At 62.7% G+C, this 16,595-nt stretch overlaps 1 protein-coding gene across 1 annotated transcript in view; it reads left to right on the top strand.

The window, feature by feature from the left end:
* Positions 1–15,256, top strand: part of SLC7A5 (solute carrier family 7 member 5) — a 32,928-nt gene extending 17,672 nt beyond the window's left edge. Inside the window, exons 3-10 of the mRNA XM_068527571.1 lie at positions 6,538–6,643; positions 7,094–7,138; positions 7,529–7,652; positions 8,120–8,223; positions 8,633–8,729; positions 9,290–9,439; positions 10,922–11,099; positions 12,182–15,256. Of these exons, the coding sequence (XP_068383672.1) occupies positions 6,538–6,643; positions 7,094–7,138; positions 7,529–7,652; positions 8,120–8,223; positions 8,633–8,729; positions 9,290–9,439; positions 10,922–11,099; positions 12,182–12,237 (860 nt within the window). The 3' untranslated portion in view covers positions 12,238–15,256. The remainder of the gene's footprint in view (positions 1–6,537; positions 6,644–7,093; positions 7,139–7,528; positions 7,653–8,119; positions 8,224–8,632; positions 8,730–9,289; positions 9,440–10,921; positions 11,100–12,181) is intronic.
* Positions 15,257–16,595: the final 1,339 nt, after the last annotated feature.

The following is a 16,595-nucleotide window of genomic DNA, read 5'->3' on the forward strand; positions in this document are numbered from 1 at the left end:
GGAACTGCCTTCAGGGTGTGGGCAGGCAGCTTGGGCGGCCTGTGAACAGGGCTGCTGTCCTCACAGGGAGGGGAGACATTTGGGGGGCTCCCGGGCTCGGCCTCCCCTAGTGCAGGACTTAGGGTACCTGTGATGGAGGCCGTCTCAGAGGGGCTCAGGGTCATGCCAGGACCGCAGGATGCTGTAATGGGGCCACGTGGCTGGGGTTCAGTTCTCCCCATGGTCACCTGTGCCCCAGGAGACAGGGGCGGGGCCAAGGGGGAGGGCGGGCCGGTCCGCTCCTCACCGAATGCCCGGAGCAGCAGGTCACGCGGCAGACACGGGCACCCCTCGGCCACCGTGGGAGGACTTTGATGCGGGTGGCTCTTTCCCCTGGGTGCTCTTTGTTCTTAATTGAGACCTTTCCGTCGGCCTGCGTGGCTCTGTGCAGATTCCGAGTCCAGAGTCATCACAGATCGGAAGTCACATGCTTTGCTTGTGCCACCCTCGGGGATGAAATCAAAGGCCTGGAAGTTGGCTCTCTCCCCCTGCCGACCTTGCTCACCCGTGCCCTGGGTGGTCAGCTGCTCGGACGGGGCCGCAGCAGGACGGGGGCGGCAGCCACACAGCCCTGTGCTGGACACACTTAGTGCCCAGGGGTCTCTGCAGCCTGTGCAGCGCAGAGAGGGTCCTTTGAGGCCTGAAGCTGATCTTGAGGTCCCGGGGCAGCTCCTCCAGTTTAAAAGACGGGCGACACCGGAGACAGATGCTGGCCACGGTGAATGGGCACCATCACCACCCGCCCCGAGGCAGAGCGGAGAATAGGCACCAGACACCGTGTGCTCAGCCCGGGGTGGGGAGACGGGAGAGAGGGACCCGCGGCAAGCCAGCTGTGGGATGCAGCCTCCCAAGGGTGCCTGGTCTCTGGGTGGAGCAGGAGACCCGCTAAGGGCAGGGGTCATACAGAGCTGATCTCAGATGGGGCTTAGTCCCACGGCCAAGCCACCTGCTCGCTTGGCCCGTGATGGTGAGGCGGGATCCAAGGCCACGGCTGTTGCATGTCCTGATCATGACTTCATCACTGTGAAGGCACAGTGGAGACAGGGAGTGTCCTGGGGCGGCCGCAGCGCAGGACACAGGCCAGGGGCTTAGAACAACAGCAGTTACCCCCTCACAGTCTTGGGGCTGGCAGTCCAGAATCAGGGCCGAGCTCCCTCTGAAACCTGGAGGAAGCAGCCTCCCTGCCTCTTCCAGCTCCCAGTGGTTCCCGGGCTCGTGGCTGCATCACTCTGCCTCTGTCCTCATGTGGCCCCCGTGTCTCTGTGTCTTATAAGGACGCCCTTGGGGAATTAGGGCCCACCCTAGTCCACGGTCTCAGCCTTGAGATCCTTGCCTTGATTACATCTGCAAAGATCCTTTTCCAGAGCAGGTCACCTTCTGAGGTTCCAGGGGGACATGAACATTGGGGGGACCCTGTTCAGTGTGCTCCATCACATACACGACCATTATGTGGAACCCCAGAGGGTTAAGGAGGGACCAGGTGGAAGGTTCCTGCACAGTGGACAACCCCCCACCCTGGTTTGGGAAATGACTTTCTCACAGTCGTCGTCACCGTCCTGGGAGGAGTGCCCATGGGCAGTGACAGGAGGGAAAGCACTGGGCAGGGCGCGGCCTGGTCACCCTGAGGCTCTGGGGTTTTTCCAGCTTGCCCCCAGCTGCCATCTCCAGACTGGGCATTGACAGACTGCGGGTTCCCATGCCCGGGCCCAGGCCAAGCCCTGCTGAGTGTGACATAAGCCCAGCGGGATCTTGGGGGGGACGCAGACACCATGAGGAGCCCTTGTCCTCTGATTCAGAGAGGCTGGCACATCCCCCGGGGCTCCTGGTCCTGCCCCCACGTGCACAGCTCCTCTGAGAGCGGGGTGCCCTGTGCCCCCGGGTTGAGGGTTGCCATGGCTCTGTCTGCATGACGCAGGGGTCTGGGCTGCTTTCCCTGAAATCGGCTCCCTGGGGCCTTGTGAACACTCCCACCCCGGTCACCCTGGTTCCCGAGGCTGCCAGAGGGCCCAGGATGTGGCTCTGCTCTAGCTTTCACCTTCCCGTGGCCCTCTGAGATGGGCAGACCCTATGAAGCGGCCTCGGGGCCTGCCTGCACCGCGGGTGAGCCCAGGGGCGGGACCCACCCCAGGTGGCACCACCTTCTGGGTGAGCAGCAATTTAGAGGCGGCTTTGGGGCCTGCCGAGAAGCCCCAGAGACGGGGTGGCCCAGGGGACTCCCGTTAAACTGTGGGTCCTGGGGTTCCCACACCCCCGGCCCCTGCGGGAGGGCCTGCGCTCCCCCATCTGTCCATCGTGATGACTTTCCTGCCTGCCTGCCTTCTGTGGGCCTGGGGGCCCCATGAGGACAGAGCCGGAGTGGGGAGCTCGGCGGTCATGGGCGGGGGCGGGGTGTTAATGAGGTCATCCATCCCATGTCTGGCCGGCACCTGGAGCTCTGTGCTTTTAGCAAAGATGGCATCCCGGTTTGGGGTCCGTGGGGGGGACGGCCAAGCACACGAGCCAGGCACCTGCCAGCACCGTCTATAGCGGGATCCCGCCCGGCACTGTCTGTTGTGGCGGCCGTCTCGTGTGTTGCCGGGTGTTCACGTCACCCAGACTCCACCCACTGGATGATGCCCCCAGCCGTGACAATCCCAAGTGTCTCCCATCACCGCATGTCCCCTGGTTGCTGGGGCCGGTGGGTGGCTGAGACCACCACGCGGGGTCTGGGATCTGGCCTGATCTGCCCTCCCAGGGGGGTTTCCTTGTGTGTCCCCTGCAGTGGCCGCCAGGCACTGAGCGGCTGCGGACACACATCATTCCATGAGGGTGTGGCTGCCTCCCTTGCTTCTTGCTGCTCTGGAGACTGCCAGGCGGGTGCCGCGCACGCCCCCCCAGCTCTCCAGACCTCTGCAGGCCCACCTGCTGTGAGGGCTCCAGCCCCAACAGGATGCCCGGGAGGCGCGGGCAGGCGGAGCCGCTGTCCCCGGGCGGGCTCCCCTGAGCCGTGCCTGTCCTGGGGGTCCCGGGGCCAAGTGCCACGCAGAGCCAGCAGGCCCGGCGCCCGTGGAAAGGAGGGCAGAGCTCGGCCAGCGTTTGGTCGGGTGCCCGGCCAGGCTGCGGGTCTGATCCAGGTGGCCCTCCAGCTCAGACGGAGGCTGGACAGACCCAGGAGTTCTGCCGAGGGGGCCCACGTGTGCACCCAATCCGGGCGGCTGGCTGTCGGCAGGAGGGAGGTGACAGGGAGGGGGCTGCACAGAGGGACTTGCAGTGGCGGATCAGGGCCCAAAGCAGCCAAATTCCTGGCGGAGCTCCCCCTCAACCTCCCCCCCCCACCGTGCCAGGAGAGAAGCAGGGGGTGTGCTGGCCTCTGTGCACCTGGATGCCCACTTTCCTCCAGGGGATTCGGACGCTTTGTAGACAGGGAATGAGGCCCCGGATAGCCAAGAGAGCTCCCAGCAGGATGGCCCGGCCACACCTGTCCTACCGAGGCCCCCAGTGGAGCCCATGAGAGTCTTCAGTCTGCGTTTGGGCCAGAGCAGCTAGTATTTTCTTGGGGTTTCAGAGGCTGCAAAGTCACTCTGTAAATCCAGGAAGTAACCGTTCTGCAGCAGGAATTCCATCCACTGTCTCAGGGCGATGACGCGTTTACGTCAGGACTCCGAGCTGTTAGCCCAGAGCCCCTTGATGAAAACATAGAGGCTTCCCAGGCCTCAGGGCTGAAAACGGTGGTTCTGTAACCCCAGCCTGTATTTCAAGCCTTGAATTTTATTCTCAGCAAGAGCATAGGCCGTACTCCTGCATAGCCGTGTCTCTAGCCCACACGTGCACGTGCGTGTATCCATGGTGCATGCACGTGCACCCACGTGTGTACAGTGTCACTAATTCAGGATCGTGCTTGAGGTGGGAGCCAGGTTTTTTTTAATAAATTTATTTATTTATCTTTGGCTGCGTTGGGTTTTCATTGCTGTGCGCGGGCTTTCTTTTAGCTGTGGCGAGCGGGGGCTACTCTTCGTTGCGGTGCGCGGGCTTCTCATTGCGGTGGCTCCTCTTGTTGCGGAGCACGGGCTCTAGGCGTGCAGGCTTCAGTAGTTGTGGCTCCCGGCCTCTAGAGCTCAGGCTCAGTAGTTGTGGCGCACGGGCTTAGTTGCTCCGCGGCATGTGGGATCTTCCCGGACCAGGGCTCGAACCCGTGTCCCCTGCATTGGCAGGCGGATTCTTAACCACTGAACCACCAGGGAAGTCCTGGGAGCCAGTTTTAATGGCTGCACCAAGATCTATCTTCCAGCGTATGCGAAAAGCAGTTCCCCTTGAAGCATAAGCAGGAGATTGAAGTATGTCCTGATGGGGAAATGGTGCAGATTGAGGAGAAAATCACAAGTGCATTACTTGTAAGGAGCCCTTGCTGTGAAAGGCCTTTAGTGTTACAGAAGTAGTTTTAAGACCCTGACTGGCAGCAGCAACACCCTGTAGGGGTGCGGGGTCTTCTGGAGACCTGGGGTAGCGGGAGCAGTCTTGGGGGCTCCCCCAGACTCTCGGGAGCAGCCGCAGCGTCCGGGAGCGGCGGGGTGCTCAGGATGCCGGACCCAGGTCCGTGGGCAGGTGGCCTGAGCCTCAGCTTCCCCGACTTGTGGGACAGATGCCCCTCCCCCTCCTCACAGATGTAAAGGAAGGCACATTCCAGAACATTCCATGGGGAGCAGCCAGGCTCTGGGTGCTGTGCTGAGGTGCCCTGTCCTGAGCCGGCTCTCTGCACTGCCCCCGCCCACCAGCCTGCTGACCACCCTGTGACCAGGCGGTCTCAGGACCCGGGCCTCCAACACAGATCCACGTGTGTGTGGCAGGCTGGGTGCGGTGCCAGCCTCCCTGGAGCCTTTTCTCATCACGAGACCGTGGCCTCATCTGGGGAGCGGAAGGGACCTCCTGCGTCCCAAGTCCTTCTCCCAGCTCAGGCCTGAGCACACCTGCAGGGCAGAGTGCAGGCATCCAGAGCATCGGGACCCAGAAAGGAGCTTGGGGTCCCTCCCCTCCCCCCGCGGCGTTTGCCAGAGGAAATCGGTGCTGCCTTGAAGTGCAGGCTTTGACTGGGTAGAATGACGGGGTTTTATGGGAGCCTCCCTGCCGTGGGTCCGCTTTTCGCCCTCCTCATACCATCACCCTGTTGTGTTCCTGGGGTGACCAAGGCCATCGCCCTTGTGGAAGGCGTGGCGTCCTCCTTCCCCCCCATCCCCCGAGGGACCTGCAGGTCCTCCAGCCATGGGCGGCAGTGACCCACGTAGCAGCCCCGGGGTCACATCTCAGCCTGGTCCCTCGGGTCCTGGACCACGTGCTTCTCAGCAGGACGGGGCACAGACCCTCACATCCAGAGCCATGGGGCCTGTGTCACGGCCGCACCCAGAGCCGGGGAGCCAGGAACTAAAACCCTGTGGAGTCTGGCCGACCCCCTGCCCGTGTCGGTCGACACCTGGCTGTCAGGCTGGTCCTTCCTTATGGAGCGAGTCTTTCTGGGCCTGGGTGTTATGGGGCCATTTCACAGATGGTGTAACAGCCTCAGAAAGGGCCAGACACTGTCCTAGTAGCCAGGGACCCTTCTAAGGCCCCCATGTTTCACGCCTACCGTACTGGGTTGAGTGGTGGCCCCCAAAACATGTCCAATGGAATCGGTGGATGTGGCCTTATTTAGGAAAAGGGTCTCTATAGGTGTAATTAAGGAAAGAATGGAGCTGAGATCATCCTGGGTTGGGGGAGCCCTAAGTCCAATGACAGGTGTCCTTTTGGGACACACAAGAGGAGCCGCAGCAGAGGTGCCAGTGAAGGCAGGGGCACAGGTTGGAGCGATATGGCCACAAGCCCAGGACGCTTGCGGCCATTCAGGGCGGAAACGGTCAGCAGACAGCAGAGAAGCTGACCCCCTTGTGTCCAAGAGCCCAGTACGTCCATCTGGGTTAGGGAACAGAGCTGAGCCCACCGTCCCTCACCAGCTGCAGCCCCTCGGGTGCAGCCGTGTCCTGGGGCAGGTCCAGGTCGTCTTCGGGAGCTCATATGCTCAGACGAGAAGTCTGGCTTACACTTAGCAGCTCTGGGCTCCAAGGGGGAGAGTGGAGACGCAGCCCAGGTGCCCTGACTGGACCGCATCTCAGGGTCTGCAGGGAGCCTCCACTGAGGCGCCCAGCGCCCTGCAGCCCAGGCAAGGCAGACCCACCCCGGTGCCCGCCCGTCCCAGGCATCCTGTCCCTCAGGCACAGATGGGCGCTGGGTGTCCACCCGGCCGGGGGTCTGCAGAGCTGCCCTCCTCCTCTTGAGTGGGCGGGGCCAGGGGCCACAGACCTAGCAGAACCGAGTTCACCCTACCTGCCTGCTGCGGCCCCTGGGAGTCTGGTGGCTCACAGGTGCATTTAATCTGTTGCATTTTTGTCTATTACTGTATTTTGATCCAGGAACATCTCGGAACTTGCGGCTTGGCCTCCGTGCCGCGATCCCTAACCCAGAATCCCTATCTGTCTGTTTGGCCCCTGCCAGGTAACGTGTCCAATCTGGACCCCAAGTCCTCGTTTGAAGGCACCAAAGTGGACGTGGGGAACATTGTGCTGGCGCTGTACAGTGGCCTCTTTGCCTACGGGGGATGGTAGGTTCTAGAACGTCTGGGCCCTGGGGCACACGTGCTGGGCCCCAAAGTGTCCAGAAATCCATACCTCTCGGCCATCCACGGGTGATTCTACGGGGCAGGGGCAGGAAACCCCGTGCTTCCCGAGGAAGCACAGAGGGGCCCTCATAGCAGTGCTGTTCTCGGCTCGTGTCCTGCCCCCGAGAACGGGGCCCCGAGATAAACCTCTGCTGACACCTCAGGACCGGTGCTGCTTCCCAGGGGGGACGGCGCTGGGGAGGGGCAGGACCATCGCCATCGCAGGAGGCGCCCCCGTGCCCCCAGCTGCTCACCAGGAGGGACCTGGGGGTGTGGGCGTCCCCTCTCCACTGGCCCAGGGCAACCAGGACGGACTCCCCATGGAACCTGCATTCTTTCTTTCCGATGACTGCGGGAGGAACGTATAATAAAAGTTTGCTCTCTCAATTCTAGGAATTACTTGAATTTTGTCACAGAGGAGATGATTAATCCCTACAGGTATGTATGTGAACAGAGACGCGTGTTTTTGTCATTTTCACATGAGAGAAGGAAGAAGCCTGGTTCCGTCCAAGAGCCCATCCTTGGGCTCAGCCCAGCCCCCGACAAAAGCAGTGCACGGCCTTCCGGGAGGGCCCCTGGGGTCAGGATCATGGGGGCCGTGTGATCCGGAAGAAGATTCGTCCTCAGAATGGGCAGGAAACCCATTTCACAGATGGGGGCGTGCAGGCCGGCAGGGTTGAGTCGCTGGCCCAGGTTTGCACAGCTGCCCTGCCCCAAGCGCCACCTTCCAGCCACTTGCTGGTCACGTGCCGCTTCCCCCACAGCGAGGGACGGGCCTGGCCCCGTCCTGGGCTTCATTTTGGTGATGTGCCCGCCCGGTCCTTGCAGAAACCTGCCCCTGGCCATCATCATCTCCCTCCCCATCGTCACCCTGGTGTACGTGCTGACGAACCTGGCCTACTTCACCACGCTGTCCCCTGAGCAGATGCTCACGTCGGAGGCCGTGGCCGTGGTAAGACGCCACCTGCCGCTCAGAGCCGGCCGCGGCCCTCCGAGCCCACGATGAGGAGCGGGCCGGGCCCCTCGTCTGCACACGGCGCTCCTACTCAGAGGGGTTGAGCTCGTGCTTTAACCGAGCCTGCCAGCCGGTGCAGGGCGCTGGCTGTATGTGGGGACCACGGGGGGCTTTAGCAGCGCTGGTGCCCAGGCCACCCTGGACAGTTTTAAGTTCGCACGTCTGTGGTGGTCCCAGTGATGGTCGCTCTTAGAGCCGAGGGGCTGAGTCCATTACGGACCTCCAGCCCCCCCTCAGAGGCCTGTCCCGCCTTCCGAATAAATACTGAGCCCTCGGGGAGGGGACTGTGTGGGGGCCAGCCCGGGGGTGGGGGGCGGTGAGGAGCATGCGGAGGGGCCTCGCGGACGGCCAGGTGGGGCAGTCGGGGCGTCACGGGGCAGGGCTCACGCTCAGCGTCCGTCTAGGACTTCGGGAACTACCACCTGGGCGTCATGTCCTGGATCATTCCCGTCTTCGTGGGTCTGTCCTGCTTTGGCTCCGTCAACGGGTCCCTCTTCACGTCTTCCAGGTGAGCCCGGCCAGGGCCGCCCTCGGTCCCTCAGGCTCTGGCGGCAGAGCGGTGGAGCGGGCGGGGCTGCCACGTGGGGAGCCGCTACACGTGGCTTTCTCATGTGCGCTCGGAGAGTTCTATTTTTTGTTACTTTGAGAAATAACATAGCTGTCAAAACATTCAAGTGACACAGAAATAACCCGCGTTCCTGCCCAGAGGTGACACAACTGCTGTGTCCATCCAGGCTCTCTCGTGGGTTCATGTCAACCCTGCGGGGGGCTGGAGGTGACAGGGCCTCTTGCCAGCTGGGTCCGTGAGGGACACCGAGGCCCACGGCAGGGAGCCCAGCCCTCAGCAGAGGCCCCCTCCGCGCCCCACCTGCCTGGGTCCCTCGGCCGAGGCCGACCGCCTTCCCCTCTGTCCGCAGGCTGTTCTTCGTGGGGGCCAGGGAGGGCCACCTGCCCTCCATCCTCTCCATGATCCACCCGCGGCTGCTGACGCCCGTGCCCTCGCTCGTGTTCACGGTGAGTCCCCGCCCTCCGTGGGGCGGGGGTCACTGGCTGGGCGAGGTGGAGGGTGGGCGTGTCCCTCGGGGATCCATGTCCCTCGGGGATTGTCGGGGGCTCTGCAGAGGGAGTCCGGGGAGCGGCCACACCGTCCCGGCTCTGCCTAGTGTCACCAGGCTGCGGACCGGAGGCCGGCGGGGAGATGGAGACGGGCTGTATCGCAAAGTGTTTCTCCACATCCTGCTCTTCGCCACACGCTCCCCTGAACTCTAAAGGGCGCTGGATAGTTTTTTGTTTCTCGTTCCAAAATTAATACGTGGTGGTTATAAAAAAAAAAGAGAGAGAAACAAGAAGCAAAAACAACCTGGAGGCATGTGAAGCCAAACCTCCCCCCCCAGGGTAGCGTGTGGCCTCTGACCCCTCCTTGAAATCCGTCAGCGCTTTCCTTTGCCGGGAGGGTCTGCGTGTCCCACAGACCACATGTTCCTTTAAGCCGGGAGTGGGCGCGTGCGGGCAGCCTGCCCACCGGATGTGTCCCGGCACCGGCAGTGGCTCACGGCCCGTCCCTGTGCTTGCAGTGCCTCATGACCCTGCTGTACGCCTTCTCCAAAGACATATTCTCCGTCATCAACTTCTTCAGCTTCTTCAACTGGCTCTGTGTGGCCCTGGCCATCATTGGGATGATCTGGCTCCGCTACCAGAAGCCAGATCTGGAGCGGCCCATCAAGGTGAGGGTCCGCGCGGTCCCCACGCGTGCCCGGGCAGCCAGCGTCCCTGGGTGGGCCTCCGTCCCCTCTGCACACCGGGGCTCAGGGCGCCCTTCTCCAAGGGCCCTGGGGAGAACCAAGCAGATCAGTGCGTGAACAGCTTCTGATCTAGACGGGGGCCTTGAGTTCTGTTGATGACTGTTTGATTCTAGGTGCTGGGGTTCATCAAAGGACACGATAGACACCCCCCCACCCCCCAGCCCCTAATCCTCCTAGAGCTTATCTTCTAGCGAAAGGAGAGGAGCAGAAGTGAGAAGCTCGCAGCACGGGGCGGCCGGGGTGGCCATGAGCAGACTGCACGTGGGCGGAGGGGAGGGGCCCCACCTTGTCTGGGGAGGGGCGTGTGTCCTGACTTTGCCCCTGAGTGAATGGAGGCTTCTCGGGACCAGGCTGCCCACCGTGCCCCCGGCCTGAGGTCGGCTGTCTGTGTCCTCATAAACTCAGTACTGGGCGCAGCTGCCCGAGGGCGACCTCGTTTCTCCAAAAAGGGGGTCACAGCCCTGCTGGGGAGGCCTGGTGAGCACGTCAGCTGTGCCCCCGGCAGTAGTGTCGGAGTGAGAGGGCAGAGCCCGTGGCGTGGCGGCTGGCGACCGGCAGCTCCTGCCCCTCCTTCAGTCCTGGTGGCGTGTGGCCAGCAGCTGGCACCTGTCCACGGGCCCCTTGCCCACCTTGCCCACCGAGCAGTCCTGCAGTGCCAGCCAGGACGGACCCTCTCTCAGCCCGGGGTCTCTTGCCAAGGTGTAGGCAGAGGGCGGGTTCCGGGTGTGGGCAGGCCGCCTGGCAGGAGGCACGGTGGATGCAGACGGGACAAGTGTCCCTGGGGCCTTGGCTGCGCTGTGGGTGCCTCTGTGGCGCCTCTTCCGGGCCCTGTGTGGGCGGGGCTGTCTGCCAGGCAGCCATGCAGCCTGTGGTCCAGTCCATCCGCAAGGACTCTGAGGAGGTGGGCGCCCCTTGCCTATCAGCGGGTGGCCGCGGCCTTCCCAGAGGCATTGCCCCAACCCCGGGAGACCGTGGTGAGGGGCGGGGCCGGGGTCCCACCCTGTGATGTGGGGAGCCTGGTTGGTCCAGCTCACCCGCCAGCACCAGCTGGGCTTTGGGTAATCACCGCCCAGCGCCGGCTGCTGAGGTGGGTGAACGGAGAACAAGGTGGGGCCCCGGTTCTCAAGAGGCCAGCACGACTCAGGGGAGCCTCGGGGCCTAGTAAACCCTAAGGACGCTGCACGGCAAGTGTGGCAGCCCGGGGGGGTCGGGCCCTTTTGGATCCGGAAGGATCAGCTGGGCGCAGGTCTGTCCTGGGGGGGGGGGGGGTCTGTGGGAGGGGCTGGGTGGGCCCAAGGGCGAGGCCGGCTCTGGACGCCGTGCCCCCAGGGGTGGCCAGGACACGGCAGGTGTGGGACAGGAGGAGACGTCCAGCGCCCGGTGTCAGCTGCGTCCCCTCCCCAGGTTCACCTGGCCCTCCCGGTGCTGTTCATCCTGGCCTGCCTGTTCCTGATCGCCGTCTCCTTTTGGAAGACCCCCGTGGAGTGCGGCATTGGCTTCACCATCATCCTCAGTGGCCTGCCTGTCTACTTCCTCGGGGTCTGCTGGAGAAACAAGCCCAAGTGGCTGCTCCAGGGCATCTGTGAGTACCTCGCCCCGGCCGGACCTCCTCCACCCCGCCCTGGGGTCTGCCCCGCCCGCCTGGCCGTGCCGCCCTGACCTTACCGCACTGGCCCGGAGCGACGCGCGCGGCCGGCGGGGGTCGGGGTCGGGACGTGTGGGGCCCTGGCCGAGCAGACCGAGCTGGGCGTGTCTGGTGGTGACCTAGCCTGCCTATTTCAGGGTAAGGCGCTCAGCTGCACACCAGCTAATCTCAGAACAAGGGATTCCAGAAAACCAGGCCGCTCTTGCCAAGTAACGAAATCCCCGTCTGCCGCCAGCTTAAACCCAGCCGGCTGAGGAGAGAAAACAGGATCTGCGCTGTGGCCACAGGGCTCACTTACAAGCCCGGTTCAGCACCCTGTGCTGAGACCGCTGTTAGTGCAACAGGCTCCTGCATGGGCTTCGAAATCCCCAGGGTAGCCGTCCCAGAATTCTGATGGGCACCTGCCCGGGGCCCAGGACGCTGTCCGTCATTTTGCTGGAACTTTGCCTCCAGCCCGGACTGTAGTCCCTGTTAAAGAGCTGTCAGAACACACCGAGGGCCTAGAGCAGGGCCCCTCCATTCTGAAATCGCCCCCTAGTGACGCCCGCGAAGGCTCTGTGGGTGACGGGCTCACCTGGGCGCCAGCACACCCGCCTGCTCCAGCCCCTCTGAGGACCGCGGTGGGCATGCTGGCTGCCGGTCCTGGAAGTCTGCCAGGCGGTGGCCCAGGTGTGGTGTCACAGCCCTCCAGCAGCGGGGCCACCATCTACTTAACGTCTCTCCATGGTCCTGGGGCCTGAACCGGGATGAGGGGTGGAGCCAGCACCCGCCTGCTGCCATGATCCTTGGCGTCACCTCCCTGAGTAACGTAGCTCTCAGGAGGCCTGCAGGTGCGGTGTGCGCACGGGCACACACACAAATCGGGAGGTTCCACATAAATTTCTGGCTTTCTGGCTTCTCTTATTACAACCTTGGGACGCATCACGACGGGGCGGGGTGAGCCCACGTCCCTCGCTGCCCTGACCCCCCCAGGCACGGGGCCACAGGACCCCCGAGTAACTCCGCTCTTCTCCTGGCAGTTTCCACGACGGTCCTTTGCCAGAAGCTCATGCATGTGGTTCCCCAGGAGACGTAAGCGACGAGATCTGAGAAGCTGCCGGAAAGAAAACGCAGAGATTGTTTTAAACCACCCACCCCTTAGAAAGCGACTCCGGTCCCATCATCCAGGCAGCTCAGCTGGGGGCCCCCACTGTCCCTCCCCCGGGGTGGCGGCCGGGCCACTGTGAACCCTGGTACGAATTCAGTCCCAGAAGACGGATGTCTGTGGATACCTCTCAAGCGTGGAGGCGGGAACGTTGGACCGAGGAGGCTGCGGGCTTCCTGCCGAATCGGGCCTTCTCCCTTCTCACCTTTGTGTATTTGTACTTTTTTTTAACTTTATTTTATTTTTTTTGGCCGCACTGTGCGCCATGTCGGATCTTAGTTCCCCGAGCAGGGATCGAACCTGTGCCCCCTCCATTGGGAGCACCGAGTCTTAACCACTGGACCGCCAGGGAAGTCCCTTTATTATTTTTGTTTTAACTTAATCTTGGGTCGCGTCGACGCCACCAAGATGATTATTTTTTAAAGGAACGTGAGGGGGTCTTTTCTCCCCTAATGCCACCCGTAGCACGATGTGCCTCAGAGGGACCAGATCCTGTCGCCAGAGTCTGGCACGTCTCCGAGAATGGAGGGGTTCTGAGAACCCCCTGGCAGAGTTCCGGGCCCGGCCTCGCCCTCTGGACGGTGGCCTGGACACATGCGCTTCGGCTTTGCCGTTTCTCTGTTATTGTAGATGTAGTGACTTTTGTGAAACTAACCCACGTGCTCACGTCTCGTTGCCTTAAAGACCTGCGCTAGCTCCCTTCCCAACCCCCAAAAAGAAAGAACATCTCAATGAAAGGCTTGTAGAAGGAAGGGCCTTGGGCTGATCAACAGCGGTGCCCTGGTGCCTGCCACGGGCAGGGGGATCCGAGCGGAAGTCAGGGGCAGCTGGGAGACCCCGGACCTCCCACCAGGACGTGCAGATCGGGGCCAGTTTTGGGGCTAGACCCTGTCACTCAGGACAGCTTTGGGCTCCTGACTGTACATCCCTCCCTGGACGCCAGCCTGAGCAAAGGCCAGAGGATTCCGGCAGCTCCTATGGTGGGCAAGTGGGCAGTGCTGTTTCAGGTCTGTTCTGCATCGGTGTTGGAGCCAAGCTCTAGCCCTTTCAAAGCTTCACAGTTGAAAGCTGGAAGCAGACGCCGTGACCCCTCATGGGCTTCTCCTCTGTGTTCCCGCAAGGCAGCTCTCCCGGGCCTCGGGGGCTGGACGGCAGCCCTGCCAGCTATCTGGGGCTGGCTCTCCGCTCCTGGCCGAGTCGGGCACTGCTGTCCCCTCCCCTGTCACCTGTCCCAGGCTCGGGGAGCTGGAGTCCAGCCCTCAGCACTCTGACTGCACCTGCTCCGGAGGCCACCTGACTCTCAGGCGGTCTGGCTCCCGCTGAGACCAGCATGGCACACCCACCCTCCCCTCCGGAGAGGCTGTGCTCGCAGGCTTTTGTTTTTGTGGTTCCCATAGCATTTTCCCCAGGGGAGGCGGCCGAGGCCCAGAAGCTCCTCTGGCCTGGCCGCCGGCTGGCTTTGCTGTGCCTGTCACCGTCCACAGAGTCAGCTTGGGGAGCGGCGTCATCCAAGGTCAGATCGGCTCCCTCCAGGCCCTTCTGAGGCGCTGGCGGCTCTGCCTTGGCCTCTGCCCCCTGACCTTCCCACCAGGGGGGAGGGTGAGCCTAGCCCTCGGGCACTGAGCCTCACTGCTCAGCCGTAGCCATTCCCCAGGGGCCACGTGAGCGCCGAGTGGCCAGTCCATCCACTGCCACCCACCTGGGCTCCGGGGCCCCGCGTGGTCCGACGGGCCCAGAGAGACCTGACAAGCAGCTTGTTGCGGGGGGCCAGGCTGGGCATTGAGGCTGAAACAGAGGTGGCCACGTGTCCACCCCTGCCTCTTCGTGCTGGTCAGGAGACCCCTGCCCACCTGTAGCTCCTGACATGTGAGGACCGACGTCCACAGAAGTCTCCTCACCAACTCAATTGTCCCGGGGCTGTAATCCACGCATCTAGGGGCCCAGCTCAACGTCTGAAGGCAGAATGTCACCCAGGAAGTCAGAGGCCTGATTTTAGACTTTCTGTCTTGGGGCCTCAGTTTTCTCACCTGTAAATGGGTGGGGGCCACAGCTGCTGCACCACCTGCCTGGTGGGATTGTGCCCCTTCAGGAGGAGACCGTGGCCATCGTAGCCACCGCAGCCCCTCGCACAGGTGGCGGGCAGGATGGTGCCTGGGGTGCACTGCCCACTGCCTTTCCGCGGTGGTCCAGCAACTTCTGAGCAGATTTTGACCTCTTCCCTCCAGGGTGTCGGGATTCTGAGCAGATTTTGACCTCTTCCCTCCAGGGTGTCGGGACGACACTTAGGACGCGTCGTGGTCAGACCACTGGCTCTAGATGTGACCTGGCAGAGTGCAGGGAGCCAGGTGTCCCTGTCCAGACTGCAGTGGCCTTCCCACCATGTGCATCTTGGGGAAGTGGGGTGGTGCCACCCCTGCAGGAGTGACGGGGTCCCTTTATGCACCGCAAGGTCAGAGGTAGTCCTGAAGCGTGGCTCTCCCCAGCACGTGGGAAGGCAGGTTGGGGGGCCCAGGCTGTGATTCTTGGGGCTGTGGGGTCCCGTGCAGCCCAGGGCCCCGCCCCTGAGAAGGCAGGCGTGTCTGTGTTTTGGGGCAGAGACTCCCCTCCATCTGACCACCCTGCTGACAAGCGTCCTGAGCGTTCCCCTTGGTGGGTTATTTTTTTCTTTTTTTAAGCCAAATTTTGGCGTAACGTGTGCAGCCGTTGTGCTTTGTTCCATCCTCATGTCTCGCTAGTGTAAGGGGTGCTGTCGGCACCGTGTTTATCTATTGTGGGAGCGGCGTACAGCCCTGCTCTGCGGGTCCCCGCCACGATGTCGCGCAGTGACGTGTGTGTGACTTCACGCCTCTCTCTCCTGCTAACCGCTAACCTGTTACACGCTTGGCTGGTTCGACACGGGGAGTTCTGTGTTTTGTGAGCGGTTTTTGTTTTTAAAGAAGAATTACAAGCACTGCTGATGGTTTTCTGTCTTGTATTCAGTGCCAGATTCTGGGTGTAGGGAGGTTCCTGGAGGTGCCTCCCCGGGGTTGGGGTGGGGGGAGGGGCTGATCATAACACCTCCTTGCCCAGTTCGTGCGTGCGTGCGTGCGTTCGTTCGTTCATTCATTCATTCATTCATTCGCCAGCAGCCTCCTCGAGGCCACAGGTGGGTGATCAGGGCCAGGGAGGAGGCAAGGGGGTGAGCGGGAATTTGGATCCACCTCTCAGGAAGGACGTTGAAGTTGGGACCGAGGAGAACAGGCCTGGCCTTGGGGCGACAGCCAGGCCAGGACCAGCGCCGGGTGGGGAGGAGGCACGGGCCGTCTTGGGGGTCGGAGGGAAGGGACCAGCCTCCACAACAGCCCTGAGGGTTAGTCATCACAGCCTCGGGGTGGAGCAGGGCCCAGAGCCCTGCCAGCCCTCACTCGATGCCGGCAAACTCCATTCCTCGCGGGGCCTTGCGTGGCGGGACGTGGGTGTGCCAGGATGGGACGGGCGTCGCGGGGCGGCTGCCGCCTGAACCTCAGCGAGGGCGGGAGGCTCATCCACGGCAGCTGCCGAGCGAGCCCAGGCTGCCGGGACCAGGGGCCTTGAGTGCCACTGGGGAGGTTTCCACTCCAACCAACCCGCGGGCTTGGGGCGAGGGAGTACCAGCCACGGGCCAGGTCCTGGTGCTGCCCCCAGCGGGTTGGGTGCCCAGGGTCCCTGAGCACCATGTAGCTTCGCTTTCTGCTGGAGAAAACCTATTACTCCAGGGAGACCAGCTGAACAAAGTCCCAGGGGCAGCTCCATGAGATGCACAGACCGTGATGCATCGACTAGTGCATTGAAAGTCCTGCTTCCGTCTCCATGGGAGCAGGTGGGACACGTGAAAGGCCACTGGCATCCCGATCGTTCCTTGGCCCTCAACGAGTGTGCCTTTCACGGTCACTGATGGAGAAGGGTCTGGACACGAAAGGACAGGTCTCCAACCAACCGGAACAAACTGCCCCACACGTGTGGTCTGAGCGGAGCTGGCTGGTCAAGGTCCTCTGGGGCAGGAGCAGGGGCAGGAGGGGGCAAGAGAGAGAAATGTCTCCGGGTGGGGGGACCAGGGCACATTCGCCCAACAACCTACATCACTCAACCCTGTGCACGGAGAGAGCAGTTTGTTTGGAGAAGGTGGGATGCTGGCTGCTGGGGGAGCCCTCTTCTCGTACGTAGTCCCCGAATTCTTGGGAAATTGCCTGGGGAAGTGGCTGGTGGGGTCAGGCTGTCGGCAGCGAGGCAGAGACCTCGGACATCGCTGAGCCAGCCCTGCCTGTGGGGTT

This window comes from Eschrichtius robustus, chromosome 19 (assembly GCF_028021215.1).
Source record: "Eschrichtius robustus isolate mEscRob2 chromosome 19, mEscRob2.pri, whole genome shotgun sequence".
NCBI lineage: Eukaryota > Metazoa > Chordata > Mammalia > Artiodactyla > Eschrichtiidae > Eschrichtius > Eschrichtius robustus.